At 46.6% G+C, this 13,024-nt stretch overlaps 1 protein-coding gene across 4 annotated transcripts in view; it reads left to right on the top strand.

Annotated features, from left to right (window-relative positions):
• Positions 1-13,024, top strand: part of LOC119436454 (copper-transporting ATPase 2-like) — a 135,434-nt gene that overhangs the window by 5,124 nt on the left and 117,286 nt on the right. For all 4 annotated transcript variants that reach the window (XM_049657908.1, XM_049657903.1, XM_049657897.1 and 1 more), the window contains exons 4-5: positions 506-688; positions 2,662-2,825. In XM_049657908.1, the coding sequence (XP_049513865.1) occupies positions 506-688; positions 2,662-2,825 (347 nt within the window). The remainder of the gene's footprint in view (positions 1-505; positions 689-2,661; positions 2,826-13,024) is intronic.

Here is a 13,024-nt window from a genome sequence, read left to right as displayed (position 1 = left end):
GTAGTTCTAAGTGTGCCGCCATATTCCATTATTTCACCAAAATTCAGATTCGGTTGCTTTCCAAACTGCTTGAGAATAAAATTTTATTTGCTCCTAATTACTCCAAGATGAATTTAGTCTGCTCCACGCTGCTCCAAAATGCAATTTTGTCTGCTCCAAACTGCTCCACATTGCAGTTTTACTTGCTCCAAAAATTGCTCCGAAATGACTTTGAGGAGTCCCACCCCTGTATTTAGGTACAGTCCTTGCGTTTTTCTTTCAGAATAAATCGGAAGTATGCCTTGTTTGTGAGGATGCTGGAACAGAAACTTGATTTTCTATCTGAAAGAAACAGTGGCACCAACTGTCGCTCCACACCCCACAGCAGAGTGCACGAGTGAAATGGCGTCATGGCTTATCTTTGCAATCTTTGTTTATAAGTGTCACTTTAACAGTGCTTTGCAAGTTTGCCTGAATGTTTTTTTTTCTTTTTTATTTTATCTCTCTTTATTATATTTTCCTTTAGGTTCAGGTGAAGCAATGTTTTCATCAATGGAGAATAGATTGCAGTTAGCACCAACATCAAAAGTCTCGTCAGATTCTGTGCATGGAAAAGATGTGCCTTTGCAGAAATGCTATCTTCATGTTAGAGGCATGACGTGTGCCTCCTGTGTATCAGCAGTTGAGAAAAATCTTCTAAAGCTGAATGGTATGTTTAGTCGGTAACTTGGACTTTGTTTTGTGTTCTTGAATAGTACACTACTATAGTACAGTGGTTTCAAAAAGTGCGGTGTCTACTGAACATCTTTCATTGGAAACTATTTTTGTATATACTGCATAATGTAACCTTGAACTGTTGAAACCACTTATAGTGCGCAGTGTAAATTGAGCAGCAATAATAAGGTATAAATTGGTATTTTATTGCTTTTCTTCAAAGTTTTCTGGCTGTTATATTCTGTTATATTGTGTCTTTTCACCTAAAGTGGGAGCTCAGCACCTTTGAAATTTTACTGCTGAGGCAAAGTTTTGGGGCCCTATTCGCGGCCACTACAGCCATATTTAGAATAATGCACAATGATATAATGCTATGTACAGTCTAATGAATCCACAACGAATGCGGCCACAATAAAATGACCTGTGTAATGAATTCCTATCTTTCATATGTGCTATCCTATTCCTATCTTTCATATGTATTGTAAACACCTCTACAATAAAGACCACTACAATTAATTTTTTGTACAGTGAAAGAATTTAGGCATCCTCAACAGCTGATTTATTGCTTTACAAGAAACGCCACTTAGTGACATCACTACTGCCCTCCACAGACACCACTAAGCTGCAGTCAGCACTAATGCTAGCGACAGCATTAGCAACACACTTCTCAGGCATGCCAATGACACTGAGTGTTCCATTCCTGCTGCACAGCTCCAGGGGACGTATTCTGAAACAATCCACTTCGGCGATAGTATTATCTCGGCGACAATATCGCCGTGAGGCGCACACTGATTGGCTGCTTGAGCAAAATTGGATGACGTCGTGCTCAACCAGCCAATCAGCTCGCCCACTTTTGCTAAAACAGCCAATCAGCGCGCGCCGTTGGCAGATGCGTGGCCAAGGTGATAGTATCACCGAAGTGGATCGTTTCAGAATACGTCCCCAGGAATAGCCCAACTCATGTTGCTTGTTGCAGCACAGCAGTGGGTGTGACGGTTGATAAATACGTCATGGTTAAAGGCAATGACATGATGATCTACTTGGAGCTGATGACTGAAGCCATCAAGGATGGAAAGGTTAATGAAGGTGGCAGTGTTGAAGAGCCTGCAGACAAACCAAGAATTTTGACAAAAAAAGAGACAAAAGCGGCATTCGATGCTCTGCAGCTTTACCTTTGTTGCTTCCCGGTTTTTCTGCACAGCATGCCGGAAACTTTGATGCCATAATGTCGACTACAGTCACACATTTTATTAGACGAAGTGTGCATAAAGAAATGTATGGCTTATTTCACTAGTTCTTGAATTTGTGGTAATAAAGGCTTTCTTTTGCTGAATGGGCTTAGGCAGCTCTATTGTGAGCGGTATGTGCACTAGCTTTAGAATGAAGGATTTTGTAGGTCCCAAGCAATTTGTTATGAAGGGGTTTGACTGTATTAAAACAGGCACATGTCAAAGAACTGCAGCTGGTCATCTGGCAACTCTCTCATTAGCCCAGGTGTAGCTTTGGGACATTAAACCCCATCTGGTATTAGTACGTTATCACAACTTTAGTTCATGGTGCTGTAAATTGGTGGAGAATAATGGGGCATATCTGGTTTGCTTTTGAAAGGAAGAGCATGCTTTTGTGTTGAATGTGATTGCAGCAAAATTGTTATGCCTTATTTTAATGCTTCTTGCAGAAGATCATGCTAGTGAGAAGCACTGACCCCGATGACCTTGAAGTTATTGAAAGGTTTTAGTTTTTCATAGGTATCTTGTACAATTTGGAACATTCTGTTCACTTTATGCATTGATTGATTGTGAATAGGGGTCCACTGTAAGTGATCAAAGCAAAATGTCTTCATCTTAATCTTGCTTTTCATTCATAAGGCAATTTTCTTGAAGTATATGTCTGTCCAATTCTGAATGTCAATGTGATGTTTCCACAGTGCTGAACCGTTTTCTTTTTTTCTGTTCTTCTATATCTTAGGTGTAGCCCAGGCACTTGTCAGTCTTCTGTCAGAAAGAGCAGAAGTGAAGTATGATCCAGAAAAAGTTTCACCTATGCAGCTTTCACAAGTGACAACAGATCTTGGTTATGATGCATCGATCATAGAAACAACAGAGCTTCAGCCAGGAGAAATTGATCTTTCAGTGAGTGTGCAGATTGAATCTGGGTGTTCATGTTTGCATGTGCTTGTGTGCACGTGCATTTTCTGTTGTGTGCACACAGTGTGGAAGCACAACATGCTGGCTAGACCTGCTTAAATGTAAAAGCTCTGATCAGTACAGACAGAAACAAAGTGCCAGCAGCTGTTGACTTCTGAGCATGAGCATGTGACTTCAAGATGAGTGATCACTGGAGCAAAGCTCACTGTCCATGAGATCTTGAAAGGATACAAGTATTTGTAAGCTGCATGTGAGGTAAAATTAAGGTGCAATGGTAGTAATAGTTAGTTCCCCATCTGTGAACTGCAGTAAATCTTATTTGTATTACTTGTCTTTCAGTACACATAAGAAAGTTGTAAACCATAATTAGTTTATACACAGTACTTGTGGCAGCATGCAAATATAAAATGCACATTATAGTCCTATTCAGTTATGTAAAATTTGAAATTTATACCATAAAAGTTGCTTTTCACACTTGACTTGTGCAGAAAACTGTATCGAGCGTAATGCACACAGTGATCACCACAAGAAGAAGCGTTTATTGAAGACACGGGAACGCATATATAGCCGCGCTTGCGCACAGCGTTGCTCTCCTTGTTCGCCCAGTGTTGCTGCCTTGGCTGGCCGTTGCATCCTCCTTTCTTTGAAGAATGAAAACACTGAAAACACAGATAGGACTGAAAGCATTGAAAGCATTGAAAGCACTGAAAGCACTGAAAGCACTCAACATCGATGCGTAGCAGTCGACACTCCTAGGCTGTTTCAGTCTGCTGGAACCCGTGCGTGTAGGCCAGGCGGTCTGGGGGTCTTCGCGGTCTGGTAGATCGTCGCAGTGAATCTGCAATGTTGGGCACTCCTGGTGTGCCTGCTGGTGGTCGGTCCTGTGTGGCCTGCGGAGGTTCTTGCCTCTGCTGTGTAACAGCGCTCGGAGATGAATCAGGGGCGTTGTCGCAGTCGTCCGCCTGGTAATGGATGGTTCGATAGAACGCTTCTGGTGTTTTGCGAAGGGGCTGTCTATTTCGACGGAAAATCCGGCCATCCTCAGTCAGAACGGTGTACGATCTCGGGGCCACGAGATCTTGGACTTGCGCTTTGATATCCCATCTACCATTTCGGAGGATTCGGACGACGTCTCCCTTCTGTAGCGGAGCTAGTGGTCTTCCTGAGGTCCTTGCCTGAACATGTTTTTGAACGAGACCTGAGGATGACGCTGAAAATTTTGGAAGTAGCGTTCTTAGACTTCGTCCCATTAGCAGTTCCGATGGTGAACGGCCATCTTCGAGAGGACACACCCTGTAGTTGAGAAGGCCCAAATAGAAGTCCTCTTTCTTGGTCTCAGTCTTGCCCAGAAGCCGCTTGACCACTTGTACGCCCTTCTCGGCGAGCCCATTGGACCTGGGAAAACGTGGACTTGAAATCGTATGCACAAAGTCATAACGAGCCGCAAAATCTTTAAACTCTTTTGACGCAAACTGCGGGCCGCCATCACTGCAAACTTCTAGTGGTATTCCATGCCTTGCAAAGATCTGACGTAGTTTATGAATGACAGTTGTTGCAGAGGTCTCCTTCAGGTGCTCGACTTCTGGAAAATTAGAGTAGGCATCATAGACAACCAAAAAATGCTTTCCGGCGTGTTGAAAAAGATCTGTACCAACTCTGGCCCAAGGCATGTCTGGAACGGTGCGCTGGCACAGGGGCTCGTCAGGCTGTCGATAAGCAAACTTCTTGCAAACGTCACACCTGTCAATGAACTGGGCAATATCTGTTGACATTCCTGGCCAATACATCAACTTGCGAGCCCTCGATTTGCATTTTCCTAAGCCGAGATGCCCTTGGTGCACTCGTCGCAGCATCTCTGTTCGCATGCTTGCAGGCACGACTACTTTGGTTCCCTTGAGGAGTACTCCGTTGACTACAGAAAGTTCTTGTGTGAAGGACTTTAGCTCACCTTCTATAGGCATTGATGACTGCAGCCTGGAGATGACGTCTTGCGCTGTTGCATCACTGGCAGTTGCTATCTGCAGACGGGATAGGGTGGCTGGTCCGACGACGGCAGTCAGGGCGCCCACGGCATGAACTTCAACGTCCGTTGTGCCTTTTTCTGGTTGTTCCCGTGATGGGATTCGTGACAATGTGTCAGCAACAACCAATTTGCTGCCTGGAACATACTGCAACTCAAACTCGTACTTCAGCAGTCGAAGAAATAGTCGTTGCAGACGCAGTGGCATGTCGCCTATTTCCTTCTTTGAAATTGCCAATAATGGGTTGTGGTCGGTTTCGATAACGATATGTCTTCCTATGACATAATCATTGAACTTTTCACAGCTGAATGTTATGCCCAGGGCCTCTTTTTCTATTTGGGCGTACCTTCGCTCGGTTTCTGTGAGTGCCCGCGACGCGTAGCCTACCGGGCGCCAGTCTCCTCCATGTTGTTGGAAAAGCACTGCTCCGAGTGCAAATGCTGACGCATCCGTCGACAGTTTTGTGGGAAGCTCGGGATTAAAGATAGCCAGGACGGGCGCTTCCGTCAGCATCATCTTGAGCTGCGCCCACTCACGCTCGTGAACATGCGTCCATTCGAAAACTGTGTCCTTTCTAATCAGGCTGCGCAAGGCCTCAGTATGGGCTGACAACAGTGGCAAGTACTTGCCGAAATAGTTCACGGTACCAAGCAAGCGTTGAACGTCTTTCTTGGTCGTTGGCGGAGGGTGGTTTAAAACGCACTTTATCAGGTCGGGATCGGGCTCAATACCTTTGGAACTAATCTTATCACCCAAGAAGCTGATTTCAGTGCGTCCGAAAATGCACTTTTCTGGATTCAAAGTTAGGCCCTCTGCCTGTGCCCTTTCCAGCGCTTTGAACAGGCGTTCATCATGTTCTTTTTGCATAGAACCCCACACTAGCACATCGTCAATGTACACACGTGTTCCCGGGAGGTCGTCAAATATCTGGCTCATTGTACGCTGGAAAACTTCGGGTGCAGATGCAATACCGAACGGCAGTCTGAGATACCGATACCGGCCAAACGGCGAACTGAATGTGCAGATTTCTGATGTCTTTTTGTCGAGAGGAATTTGATGAAAACCACTGTTGGCATCGAGTCTGCTGAAATACTTTGCATGCGCTAGATCCCCTTCGATTTCTTCCCGACATGGCAACTGAAAGTGCTCTCTCTTCACCGCCCTATTAATTGCTCGCGGGTCCATGCATACTCTTAAGTCCCCATTTTTCTTCCTCACGATAACCAGGGGACTTACCCAGTCTGATGGTTCTTCCACCTTCTCGATGATGTTCGCAGCATTCATCCGGTCAAGTTCTTTCTTAAGTGGCTTCTTGAGGGCGAAAGGTACACGCCGGGTTGGCTGTACCACAGGGACAGCGTCCTCTCGAAGCACCATTTTGTACTCGCACCGCGTCCTGCCAATGCCAGTGAATAACCTCGGGAATGCCTGCTTTAGGCTTCCATATGCCTCGCTGCTGTCCACCGCGTTCACTCTGTTGACCAGACCAAGTTGCTCACTTGCCCCGAGGCCCAGAATGGCTTGCTTCTTCTTTACTATGAAGAACTCAAGTAGCACACGCCGTTTGTCTAACTGCACGGCGAGGCGAACCTTTCCACTGTGTGGTATTTCGCCACCCCCATAATGGCGCAGGATGCTCCTCGTGGGGTACGGCTGCTGCTTAGTTCCGAGCCTTTTGAACAGCGAATGCGGCAACAAGTTAGCCTGCGCTCCCGTATCGACCTTCAGCTGCACATCAGTTCCTTCAATGTTCGTTGTTATAATCCAGTCGCGACTTTCGGGACCACGCTTACTTTCCGTCGTGCTGATCTCCAGAACGTCGAAGTCACTGTCACTCTCCGCTCCTTCGAACACGTCATCAACGGCTGCTCGCTTGCTTGTACAGCAGGCGGTGAAGTGATTAGGCTTCGTGCACTTGTTGCATGTCTTGCCGAACGCCGGACACTTCCTTGGCGCGTGCGAGAAGTTGCAGTACCGGCATTTTTGGCGTCCGCGTTTCGCTTGCGTTCGTGAAACAGGTTCAATCTTGTTTTCCTCCATCCACGCCCTATTTTGCGATTCGGCAAGTTCCTCAGCTTTGCAGCATTCTACTGCTGTAACCAGCGTCAGGTCTTTCTTTCGAAGAAGTTTTTCTCGCAGGGAAGTGCTGCAAATGCCATACACGATTTGGTCCCGCAGCATGGAATCTCGCAAATCCCCAAAGTTGCACGTTCTTGCTTTTAGTTGCAGATCCCGAAGAACTGTTCAAATGGCTCTCCGTGTGCCTGACGACGCGAGCGGAACACATAGCGTTCGTAAGTCTCATTACGCTTAGGCAAGCAGTAGTTTTCAAACGCTTTAACCAACGCGTTCGTAGTCATTAGCTTCCTCCGGTGATATGTTCAGGGTATTAAACACGTCAATAGCTTCTTGACCCGCAACATGCAAAAAAATTGCAGCTTTCTGCTCCTTACTGCGTGGCTTCGTGGGCTTCGTTGCTATCAGGTACAGCTCGATGCGTTGCTTGAATGTCTGCCAGGACGCCGCTGCGTTGTCGCGCACTTGCAGTGGCTCAGGCGGGGGTAGGTCGGTCATGGTCCCGTGAGTGAGCTACACTTCTGACACCATGTATCGAGCGTAATGCACACAGTGATCACCACAAGAAGAAGCGTTTATTGAAGACACGGGAACGCATATATAGCCGCGCTTGCGCACAGCGTTGCTCTCCTTGTTTGCCCAGTGTTGCTGCCTTGGCTGGCCGTTGCAAAAACCAATGGTAGCACTTATGACATCTATGACACTTATGACATAACAAGCAAAGTTCATTGCAGTAGGTGGCTTATGTATCACCCATTTCTGATATTGCATGTGGAAAGTGTCTTGGCAACAAGATCAGGTGTCGCCAGCGCCTTCACTGATATCGGCACTTCCTGCATTGGAGCCAGCAGCGGGCTAATAAATAAGCTGGGTACTACTCCTGCATACTGCACCTGCATCTGTGTTTACCCACTTGGAGGACTGTGACTCTTTGATGGGCTTATATGGTTCCTTTGAGCTTTAGGTCTGGCAAAGATACATCTCTGTAAAAAAGATTTGACAGGTTGCAGACTTCATGACGTTTGTTAAAGTCTTTTATATGACACTTAAGTATTATTCTTTGAAGTTCCTAAGACTTTATTGATTATGTAGTTGAGGTGTCAGCTTGCTCAGACTTAGAGGAATCTTGGTTCTTAAACCATGAGCAGCTCTGCAGGGCTATACCCATTCTTCAAGAGAGCCAACGTGAAAACTAGAAGTGTCAAGTCTCGTCTTTAGTTTCTGCAATCTTGTAGTTAAATCATCATGGCTCTTCGAAGTTAAGATGGGAAGGAGTGGTTTATGATCCATCTTCAGCTTGGACAGCTTGCTGACATGATAATTGTAGAACTTGTAGCATGTCTAGATCAAGGCAATAGCATCTTTCTTAATTTGCATGTAATGTTTCACTGTCTCTGAGAGTATCTTTAAGGTATAGGCCATGTCTGCAAACATTCCATTTGTTTGCTTCGACCAAATTAATGCATTGAGTTCGAAGGAGGATGCATCTGCTGTGACGACTGTCTCTCTCGACAGATTGCAGATGGGGCTAGATGAGAGCACTGTCTTCCTTCTGTTGAAAGCCTGCTGTTGTGGAGTATCCCACGCAAATTCGTGCTTCTTTGATAACCGGAAAGTAAGAGACGACTGTCTCTCTCGACAGATTGCAGATGGGGCTAGATGAGAGCACTGTCTTCCTTCTGTTGAAAGCCTGCTGTTGTGGAGTATCCCACGCAAATTCTTGCTTCTTTGATAACCGGAAAGTAAGAGCTTGCAGGACTTCCAAGAGATTGGAAACGATCTGGCAAGGTATGCTGCTATTCTGAGAATACTCTGCAGCTCAGTCTTGTTTGTAGGACTCTCCATTTTTAAATGGCATCAGCTTTCTTTTCATCAGGTCTTATTTCATCTTGGCCCAGCCACTGAGCCTTGAAGGGGAGGCTTTGGGCTTGATACAAGCGTTGCTTCCATTCAATGTCACTCCAGCTTTGTCTAGTAGCTGAAGCACTTTTCTGAGTGTCTCATTCTGACCCCACATAGGGATGTCATCTATGTGATGGACAACTCTCTTGGTCCCTTGATATACACAGGATATCCTTTTCTGCAAGTTTCAGGAGCAGATGCAATATAGAAAGGTAACTTGTTGAAGTAGAAGTGCCCAAAGGGGAGTTTTATGTGGCCAACTTTTTTAAAATCTTTACTAAGTGTAATTTGTCAAAACCCAGAGTTAGCATCTAGCTTGGAGAATGCTTTAGGCCCATGAAGGAGTCCTGGAGATTGTGCTGTGCAGATAGTAGCAGGAAGTTGAGTTGCGCTACAGCAGCACCAACAGAATAGGGTGAACGCAAGCCTCACACGAACAAAAATTTCCATGGATGTACCGGAACAGAAACTGCGTTTGGCACTCCTTTCACATATGGTAACGATGTTCAGTGTATATTGTGCAACAATGTGACATTGGAGTGCAGTATATTATCACTTCGCTGCAGTCTGTGCGTTTCATTATCAAGCAATCGCTCTCGATCGCCCACAGCGAAGCGCCGCCGCTGACCGTCCATCGGCCCTAATGTCTAGCCGGAGCGTAGCAGGTGACAAATGTGTGTTTCCGTTCATGCCGTCAGTGTCTGACGAAATGCTCGCTTGCATCTGCGGTGCATTTGTCATGGTCGAGAATCCTGTGTGGCTTCTCGTCCGCCACGTCATTCACGATGGGCTGACCAGTGAGACGTGCAGCGAGCGAGCGACAGTCTCCCCTTCTTCTCGCTCCAATTCTTCCCTGCTGCTCGCTTGCGAAGTGCCTTCCCACAACTAATGAGCGAGTGAGTATCTGCCTCAGCTGCGGGAAGATGTGGGTTCAAAACCACGCCGCTTACCCACCAGCTATCTAAATGGGTACAGCCCGGCCCAACATGTGGCCTGCTTCGGGGATGAACTGTGCTTGGGAACAAGGCCATGCCATGCAAAAGGGGAGAAAGAGGAGACGTGTTAGACCTATCCTCCACAGTGGGCATGTGTCATTATACGATAGATTATCATAATCTTCATCAAAACAAAACTGTTCGTGGATTCTCTCTGGATGTGGTGATTCAGCTCTGTGAAGTCCATGCAAAGTCTCACGTCTCTGGAGGACTTTGAGATGACTACCATAGGTACACACCGCTCTGTCAGCTCATCAACAGTTGATATCGTCCAGATTTTTTGCATTCTTTGTAGTTGCAAGCTTGTCTTATCTTATAAAAAAGTTGGAATGTGCCTCAAGGAGTAGAGCACGAATGGTTCTGCTCCGGTTTGTGGCCGAAGCCAGTGTTCTTTGTGCAGCTTGCTAAGTCCCTGGAACAATGTTGGGAGCTCTCCTTTGAGTTCACCTTAGTGGTGGCATTCACGAATGCCAGTCAACATCTGGATTTCTCTAATGACTGGCTTCCTAGGCAAAGAAGTGCAGACCTCTTGTAAGACGTACACATCCTTAGCTGTTGCATGGTCATTGTAGATGAGCTTGAGCTGTGACCTGTTGCGGTGGCTCAGTGGCTAAGGTGTTGCGCTGCTGTGCACGAGGTTGCGGGATCGAATCCCGGCCGCATTTCGATGGAGGCGAAATGCAAAAACGCCCGTGTGCTTGCATTGTATTTCACGTTAAAGAACCCCAGGGGGTCAAAATTAATCCAGAGCCCTCCACTACGGTGTGCCTCATAATCAGAACTGGTTTTGGCGCGTAAAACCCCAGAAAGACAAGACAAGAGCTTGAGCTGTGCTATGCCTGTTACTGGTTGAAAGAAAGAGAAAACAAGGAACAGCAGGGAGGTTAACCAGAAGGGCATCTGGTTGGCTACCCTGCATGAGGGAAAAGGAGTGAAGGATTGAAAGAAAGGAATAAAAGAAAAAAGGAGAGACTTTGTGTACATAGTAGCAGACGCTGGGTATCTTAAGCATCTTCTCAAGTCGTTTCATTTCAAGAAAGTTAATAAAGCATGTGTAGCTTTCTGTGTTGATGATCAGTGAGGCCATGCACCCAGGATCATTGCTTCTGTAAAGGTTCAGCTGTCCGCTCAACTGAGCGCGCTCGAAAAAGACGGATGTTGGACGTCAAAGCGGGCATAGTGGCAGAGGAGGTGCTCAATGGAATCTTCACAGTTGCATTGATTGCATGTGGGGGAGCCAGCTATACCAATGAGGAGGGAGTACAAATTTAAGAAGCAAGACAATTAAGAAACAAGACATCTGAACAAGACAGCTCTGAACAGCTGGCATGGTGTCTCAATCAATTTGGCAGAGCCTCTTAGCTGCGTCCGCTCTTGATAATGGAATAAGCACGGACTGTGCATTGTCGTGGGCATATTTGGCAGCTTCATCAGTAAGATGGTTGCCAAAAATACCGCACTGAACAACGCAGCCACTGAAAAATATGTCCTTTTTCAACAGCACAATGGTAGATTTCTATTATGCTTGAAATCAACTGCTCATAATTTCTATGGCACAATGCTGCTTGCAGGCTTTGAAGGGCTGCTTTTGAATAGAAAAACACTGCCCATTTACATAGGGATTCCTGCTCAACATACCCAATAGTGGCATGACTTCGTGGGGAAGTGGTAGTCTCTTTGAGGCGTACATGAGGCTTCTGCATGCACCACAAGGGAGATGGTAATTAGTGAGGCACGATGGTTCTTGAAAATGTAGCCATAGTCTCCACTGAAAAGTAAGCAAGCTAGTGGTTAGGTATTTGGGGACAAATGTGGAATGTGCATGTCAGTAGCTACCATATTTTCTCGCATATAACCCGCACAAAAAATTGAAAAATGTTGTTTAAAAAGTGGGGGTGCGGGTTACCTGCGAATATTCGCGAAGGTAGGGGGTGGAGATCGGCTTCACGGCAATGCACAGCCTGTCGTGCAGAGCCCGCATTGTCCACATGCCTTTCGACATCGACGTGTGTTAAGCCAATAAGAGGCCAACCCAGGTTATAGCCAGATCCACATCCATAGTCTGGCCAGTCGATGGCCGACGGTCTTTACGCCCTCACATCGACGGGACGTGTTCGAAGGCCAGGATTTGAACTGCTGTATCAGTAGATCCTAGATGCGTGAGAGGCGATCCCGGCCGATATGGTGCGCAAAAGCTTAAAAAAAAACGTGCCATAAGCAACAGCTTAAATTGTTCCGAAGACGATTACGTCTTTGAGAGCGGCGATGAAGCCTCGGATCATAACAGTGAATCGGATGACAGCACTGACAATGTTGCGGCAGTCGTTTTTAAATAAATTTGTTTAGAAAACGAAATGATGACTGCGCGTAGTTGTAACTTCTAGACCGCATTTTAAGGGTGCGGGTTATATGCAAGGGCGGGTTATATGCGCGAAAATACGGTATCTAACTAACTCAGTAAGAAAGAAGCTTCCCATCTGGACCATGTAGTTGGCAAGGAGGAGTTGAAAGAGAAGGCTTCTTTTTGAGCATTTTGAATGATTGTTTTGGAAAGACTGTTTTGTTAGCACCAGTGTCATTTTTGAAGTCTAGTGGCTGAGCCTTGAACTTGTGGGGGCCTTCCCCAACCCGTAGCGCATATAATTGCAGCTACGTAGGGTTCGCGCGAATAAGGCAACAAGCGAGTCAACTCAACAATGTTTATTGCTGTGGGCAATAAAACACACTTGCAGAGGGAAGTCCGCTCTGTATAATAAGTAATAAAATACGTTTGCCTCGTCGCGTGTGGTAGTCACGCAAATGAGGTCACTCACGGGTTGCAGCGGGTAAATCCGTACGGACAGGTAGGTGTAGCGAGGTCAGAGAGCCCCGGGGGTCTCCCGTTCGTGCTCTTTTATACCTTTTTACCTTTTCGCGAGGGGAACGTCCTCCTCGCCAGCTGGATACTTTCCCTCTTCCCGCACGGGCGCGCGCGTTGCGAGAGGCGAGCGAGAACCGGGAGAGGGCAAAGTGCATTTCTCCCGTGTCCTCCCGGCTCCCGCTGCGCGCGCTATGCGTGCAAGAGATCTCCGCCTGGCTCCCGCAGAGTGCGCTCCGTGCGCAAGCGACGGTGAGCGCCCGTGGGAGAAGGTGGCAGCGTGTGCTCTCCACAAACTAAGACCGTTGCCTCCCTTGTTCCAACTTTGCTGCT

The sequence above is a fragment of the Dermacentor silvarum genome, chromosome 1, assembly GCF_013339745.2.
Source record: "Dermacentor silvarum isolate Dsil-2018 chromosome 1, BIME_Dsil_1.4, whole genome shotgun sequence".
NCBI lineage: Eukaryota > Metazoa > Arthropoda > Arachnida > Ixodida > Ixodidae > Dermacentor > Dermacentor silvarum.
Note: the sequence above shows the minus strand (reverse complement) of the source record. Positions and strands in the feature narration are given on the sequence as shown.